The 7,258-nt window shown below is 46.0% G+C and overlaps 1 protein-coding gene across 2 annotated transcripts in view; it reads right to left on the bottom strand.

Annotated features, from left to right (window-relative positions):
- LOC135809915 (uncharacterized) overlaps positions 1-6,034 on the bottom strand; it is a 28,424-nt gene extending 22,390 nt beyond the window's left edge. Inside the window, exons 1-4 of one of the 2 annotated variants that reach the window (XM_065323362.1) lie at positions 5,687-6,034; positions 1,915-1,999; positions 1,307-1,405; positions 399-580 (exon numbers count right to left, since the gene is read on the bottom strand). In XM_065323362.1, coding sequence (XP_065179434.1) covers positions 399-580; positions 1,307-1,405; positions 1,915-1,999 — 366 coding nt within the window. In that variant the 5' untranslated portion in view covers positions 5,687-6,034. The remainder of the gene's footprint in view (positions 1-398; positions 581-1,306; positions 1,406-1,914; positions 2,000-5,686) is intronic. The other variant, XM_065323363.1, reaches the window with a different exon arrangement.
- Between the last annotated feature and the right edge of the window lie 1,224 nt (positions 6,035-7,258).

The following is a 7,258-nucleotide window of genomic DNA, read 5'->3' as shown; positions in this document are numbered from 1 at the left end:
ACATGTTCAATATGTGAACATATCAGCATGCATACACATAGCCAATCTTTTGTTGTGCAAAGAACATCTGCCCGCGCCAAACCTGGAGTGGTTGGGTCGATCTTCAATGGATGTCTTTAGCTTGGAGTAAGACTGCTGCAGTGTACCGCGGATATATACTTTTGAGGAGCACTGAAAATGGCAGCAAGAAAATTTATGTCTTCATGCCGGTAAGGTGCTGATATTCGATGCACACCTGATCACACAGCACTGCGTCTGTAGCTAGATTGAGCGTGTGTGATGTTCGACGTGTATTGACCGCCATTTTACAGACTTTCCCGTTCAATCATGCAGTATTGTAGTGATAGTGCATAGATAGCAATGGCAGAGTTGTACCAGTCGTCGAAACACAAACCTACCGTGTAGTGTACTGTTATTCGATCTGAAGAGCGGGTAGACTGACGAAATATGATTTGATAGAGGCCAACTTTCATCTCAGCTGATGTGATGTTCAAGAAGGACAATCCGCCCGGAAACATTTGCTGTTTCACTACGAACCTTCCATGCTTGAGTTTAACATCACAGCCTGTGTTGGATGACCCTGCAGCAGGTCAAAACATACCCAGCCATATCATACTTAATCTGCCGGGACAGCATCCTGTTTTGTCCCGGTTTGTGGACTGAGCAGTGCCGCACAGAGAAAATGAGGCCGAACATGATAGCAATGAAAAATGAATTTTTCAAAGTCAGATTTAAACCACGTACCTTGTCAGAGCACTTAAACTAACAAATCAGCGAGCTCTGCGTAACGCACACAGCAAAGGCACTACCCTGCACGAGAGTGCAACCGGATATGACAAAGCTTTTTGTACACATTCGAACCAGTTTGCACACAAAACCATGCACCGGTATGCGGATCGTGAGGTCCGGTTATGTTGCATGCATCACTTATGCTGTCAATCGGTAACCAGCGATTTTCTTCTGCATGGCGAGGAATCCGGATAAAAGAGGACCGAATAAGTGAGGTCTGACTGTATAATTATGTCATGTCATAGATACGGGCAGGGAACACACAGCACATCTCCACCATTCACTGCCAACAAAGGTGCCGACGACCAAAAATCGTTCAATGCCTCAATGTAACTCGTTTGCCGGGTCACAATTGACCGTGGGTCACTGCACGGTCAAGAAATGACTTCCACGTCCAAGCAGGCCTTAACCTAGTCCCCCGGTGTAAGGATCTCCAGAATATGTCAGCTCTAAAGGATATTCAGTTTTTCCTTCAACAGGAAACGGTAACAAGTGAATATCAGCATGTGGAACATACCTTCCGGAATAGCGCAATACACCGCAATCACAACACCAAGACGAGGGTCAGTGAAGTTGGCTTCGTACAGAAGACTTCCAATCGGCTTTGCGATCCCTGCTTAAGTGAACAGTGATGCCAGTGACAACAACAGCAATGACAACATCAACATTATCAACAGCAACATTATCAACAGCAATGACAACATCAACATTATCAACAGCAATGACAACAGCAACATTATCAACAGCAACATTAACAGCAGCAGCAGCAACAACAAAGGGAACTGCTGGGTTTCGATATCTTCAGACAGTCAAAAAGACTTGACAACGCAAGGAGAACAAAGCAAGAACTGAGGAAGAGACTCTGACAACAGCGAGTCAGTGCGCACACTACGTATCGTAGACTGTGCTGGCAGGCGAACACCACCACCACGACCATCACCACCAACGGCAACAATGTAGTGTCTCGGAAATTATTGAGAGAGGGAAGAGAGGGAAAGAACGAGAGAAAGAATAAACAAATGAATGCGAAAGAATGAGAGTGGAAGATAGGGGAGAGAGAGATAGATAGATAGATAGATAGATAGATAGATAGATAGGGAGAGAGAGAGTAGTCGTATGACTTACCATTAGCAGCAGGGGATGCTGCCGCAAGGCGAAAGGATAGGATGAGGCCGAGTATCGGCAAAAGACAGTGTAAGAAATGTTCCATCTGCGAGGAATGGAGAAACATCGACAGAAAAGGCAGTAGTGCCAGGAGCAGTGTTAGCAGCTTTTGGGTTTCAAGATATTATTGGCAAGATACCCAGAGAACTTGGTGAGATGTTGTGTTTTTTTGCTTTGTATTACCACATTGGCCTACAGAGGGCATGCATTTTGTGTGCATCGTGAACTACCAGCATGTGCCACAAATAGCCTTTCATGCATCGATCTGCACTCAAACAATAGTGAGCGGCAAGAATTCCACAGTCCGCATTTGTGGTGTATGCTATGGCATATCCTAGCACTATTGCTTTCCGTCTAGGACAGAAGGGTTTGGACACAAATTTTGTGAAAACACCTTCGTCAGTAGAAGCACTTGCACATGGAACAATACTGAAATTGGGTTATCGATTATCTATACTTTTCCAGGGGTGAAACGACTGAGTCGATAAGTCGACCGGCCAGTCCATTAAGTTGAGTCGATAGAAGGAAAACCCGTATCACCTTGCACATTATGTTTAAAAAATAACACACAATTCCCCGTTTTAAAGAAACTTGCATAAGTGCCCAAACGTACATGCAGTGCATGTACTTGTCCTGCGAGTTCAGGCCATGTACCGTGAAGTACACGTGGCACCTGAATCCATTTCGCTTTAACACACAGCCAAGTACAAGAACGGTGCAAAACACATTTCGCAAGGGTTTCGATGCCAGGTTGCAACGCTTACGCCGAGACCTCTGGTCGGTCGAGTTGCTCCCTGTACATCGGCACGTCATTCCCACATCCCCTGTGTCTTGTTTTGTGTTTGTCTCCACACGTCTCTTTGTAGGGTTGTGTTCCCAGTAAAAAAAAAGAAAAGAAAAAAAGGGTTCGTTTGTACGCTGAACCTACAATGTGCTCATATTGTGCTTTTGTTTGCTTGTCCATGGGTGGGTGAACATGCATGTGCTTGTGTGTATGCTTAACTATGCTGTGCTTGTGTTCATGCGTGAGGGCACTGCCAGTCGATAACCAGTCGGTAGTCAGTCGATAGGATTGAATGTAGTCAATAAGGAATTTGGGGGCGTGTTTGGTTGGTGCAACCTAGAACAGGATTCACCAGAACAGCGCGTTTGGTTGGGACTGCACCTGTTCTGGGTCGGCCAGAACATGTTCTGCTTGCTCTGACCTCGATGCCGGAGCAGACCGAGCAGTTTCACTTTTCCACAGTGAAACCTGGCGGGAATGATCACATGCATACGCTTTTGGGTTGGACTCGTTGTACCGTACAAAGTGACCATGGTGACCCATACACATTTGGAAGAATGCCCCAAGTTTGGCTTACTTTTCACAAACATGTGCTCTATATCTGGAGTACCGTTTTGGTTGGCATGAGGCTGCTCCATGTGCACCAGCTGTTCGATCCTGTTCTAGATCGTACCAACCAAACACACCCTGGGTTTCACTCCTAAATTTTCTATATTATTTGTCAAAAATCCAGTGCTCAGTTCTAGCGACTATTTTTAGGTTTCCAATTTCATTGAAATAGTACTACTTTCGCCTCTTTTGTGGGAAAACAATAACGAATCACATTGGAATAATGAGGCCGCAGACACCCGAATCGAGACGCAGGGATGACATTCATGGCATGGCTGCGGTCAAAGTTCAAACGTCGGGGGAGCCAGAGAACATGCACCTAGCACACCATTCACTGTGTGCCCTATTTGGGCAAAGGTCAGCAGGTCAAAAAGTGAGCCAGAACCTGCCCCGCCCCTAATTCACCCGACAACTTGGAATCACATTGTTCCACAGTAGATGTCACAATTGGAGTTGTGAATGGCTTGGCCTGTCTGTGTTTCCGGCATTGTGGTGGCTGAAAAGCGTTCCCAGTGCTAGCTAAGCACATTTTGCAACAGTTGACGTGTACGGTCATAACGAGTAAGAGACAAGTAATCAGCATGACCCTTTCACACCTAATTGTGGCACGCAAAACGAAGGATGCTGGATTTTGCTCTTGAATCGATCATGTGTGGTGAGAATGAATTTCATGCTCTGCTCTCCACTAACTTAGACGTTGCGACTTCGGCGGTAATAGTCATGAAGTTGGTTGCTCCTCAGCCTACTCAAGCTCAACTGATGAGGGGTTAATTCCCCGAAACACTGTGTATTGAGCAGGGAGTGGTGCTTTCTTTCAGGTTTGCCGAGCGGAAGGTGCGACGTGCTCCTCGTGTGCTCCGGATGGCAGTCGTGAGTTAGTCAAGTGTCAAGTTCGGCAAGAAGCGTGTGCTCTCCACTGTTCGTTGTACTGTTTACTGAACTTGGCCCCTGGTCTCCAAAGACCTCCAGTTGATTTTGACTTTTAAACGCTTTATTATTATTATTTTATTATTATTCCACAATCACGATGACATAGTGCCAATAAACATGTGATGCGGGCGATTTTAACCAGCCATGGGAGTGGGTTTACATGACTGTACTAACGTACCGCCATCAGTTACATTTCCATTCTCCCTTCACCTTTGTACTGCCTGTTTCTGAGTCTCCTCTTTTTTATTTAGGTTGTGCCTTTTTTTTACTTAGGGGCCGTTTACATAAGGAAATACGCCCGGGCTTATTCAGCCGTTCACCAAACAGTTGTACGAGGCCGATTTTAGGTGGATGACTGCGACTTTTGCCTATTTCACTTTTCAAATTGCACCTTAACGTGGTGTTGTAAATGTTCGTGAAGGATACAATTTGGATCAAGAAGTGCCTGCAGCGCTCACGCTTCTACTGCCTTTCCGGTTGTCATTTATTTTCGAAAAGGCAAAGCCTTCACTGAACGAAAAATGAGAAAAGTAATTGCCAAGAACAGAAAAAAAGGAGACGTATTTGCCTACAACGAATACTCTCAGGTCCACGAGGCTAAACTGAAAAATATGGAAAACTCGCTTACAAGCCCAGGGCTTATCTCCTTGACTGTTTACATGACAAAATAAGCCCTGGAGTTGGATGAGCTCGGGGGAGGGGGGGGGGGGTCTGTGTAGGGCTTATTTAGTTCGGGGAGTGCTGAATAGGCCCGCCACACCATGCAAACACGCGCTCTATAATGACTGGGTGACAGTTCAAGGCGGGCCTATTGCAAGCCTAGGGTTGCTTAAGCCCGGGCTTGTGTTTTCCCCACGTAACCAGCCCCTGGGTTTTAGTCAAGTGCCTCCCATACCACCGCTACTTCCCCCATCTTTCCCCCTTTTAGATCCTGACCATTACCGGCTACAATCACCCACTGCATCTCCACCCCGCCATACACATGTGTGCAACAAATCGCAAAAAGAAAATTCACGGTTCGCGTCAGACTCGGCTGGAGGCCGAGATGTCCGCATCTGTAGGAACACCACCACCCTCTAGTACAGTGAGTAGATCAGACCCACCCCAACAGTAGTACAGTGAGTAGATCAGACCCACCCCTAAGTGGTGGAGGACTGAAAATACCATTCATTGCATCCATGCAACAAAACGAGACAGGAAAAGTAATTCATGAAGGACTGGGCTGTTGTGCGATATCTAGCCGCCAGATATGCTTTTTCTGTAGCATCAGAACTTTTACTTGATGCATACTCTCTACCGCTGTAACAGCACCTGCAATGCAATGTTTTCATGATTCACTAATATACGAAAATAGCATCAAAATTAATCACGTCGTAGATAACATTATGTGGCGCTACTTCAAGTTCTAACCTTCGACTGCTCAGTCCTTCTTGAGTGTTGTTCAGGCCGTTGTCAAGCAACCGAAGTGCACAGTCCGTTCTGGGCACAATCAAGCCGCCACCGCCATTATATCAGTGAATGAGATGTTTGGGCAGTTTTCGAGTCCGAGCAAAAGCATCTTGAAGCGATTCTTCGAAAAACAAGCTCGTGCCAAAGACCAGCTACGCTACACGAGCTTTGCTCACAGTTGCTCGCCTACCGCCCGTCCGACAACCAGAAAGGCTACAGGAGGCGACAAATCATGGCTACTCCAGATCTTTGGCCGTTCGGGCAGAAATCATAGCGATGACCGCCCAATAAACGTTACTAACAGGTACTTCAACGAATCATTGGCATTTCCTGGACGAGTCGAGCGTCAGCACTTCTTGTCATACATTATCACCATGATTACAGACCCAGTGCATATCCATATGTACCTGATCTACTACGGATCGGTCTAATCGCCCACTCATATCATAGTGCGCTGACTCTGCTGTGAGTGATGCAGAACGTGCTTTGCGGTAGATCTACACTACACTTCAGACAGTCAACACAACATCCCATGCCCACACTACAAGTAGTCAGTGGAACAGCCAGTGTCGTAGATACGACACGTCAAAATCACGAAGCCTCAAAGGCGCTTCCTGGACGAAGTACAAGGTACACTCGCCAGTCGACTACCGAAATCCCCGAAACAGTCAAAATCATCACACTAGTAGTAGATCTACTACTAGTAGTACAGCCATAATCATTATACCGGTACTGTATTATTTTAAATTATCATGCTTGTACAACACTGCTTTTGGTAGTGCACTATTTCTAATAATGCAGGCTGAGGCCTAATTAGCTAAGCCTTATTATGCTAAGGCCAGTAAGGGCTGGTCAGCAGTAACTGTTTGCCTCTGGACTGGCACCATACCGAACGTTAGCATGATACCAAACGTCTGCATTGGCAGAAGTAGTGATGTACTAGTCACTGTCATAAGAGCAAGCCCTGATTACATTTGAGTGCGTTGAGTTCTTTGTCCTCACGTTTTGCTTATTTAGTAGCAGTGGTGGGGCTTCCCGCAGCTTCATTCATAGGAAGTGGTTGAGCAGACTCGCTCTTTCCCAACCACTCTGCAACAATCTCTTTTACCAATCAATTTTCACAACTAAGTAAAAGTGGCAACAGCTGCTGTCGTAAGAGCTGGAAGGCTCTGTGTGAGGCAATATGTTCATCCAACTAGTTACAAATCAACGTACTTGTAATCCCATATTAGCCCGACAGTGCAATATCAAATCAACCGGATATATATTATCTCCTTAATTTGCTCATCTCCCTATGTTTCTCTATCTCTCTCTCTCTCTCTCTCTCTCTCTCTCTCTCTCTCTCTCTCTCTCTCTCTCTCTCTCTCTCTCTCTCTCTCTCTCTCTCTCTCTCTCTCTCTCTCTCTCTCTCTCTCTCTCTCTCTCTCTCTCTCTCTCTCTCTCTCTCTCTCTCTCTCTCTCTCTCTCTCTCTCTCTCTCTCTGTCTCTCTCTCTGTCTCTCTCTCTGTCTGTCTGTCTGTCTGTCTCTCTGTC

The sequence above is a fragment of the Sycon ciliatum genome, chromosome 2, assembly GCF_964019385.1.
Source record: "Sycon ciliatum chromosome 2, ocSycCili1.1, whole genome shotgun sequence".
NCBI classification, from domain to species: domain Eukaryota; kingdom Metazoa; phylum Porifera; class Calcarea; order Leucosolenida; family Sycettidae; genus Sycon; species Sycon ciliatum.
This window is presented reverse-complemented; position numbering and strand designations above follow the sequence as displayed.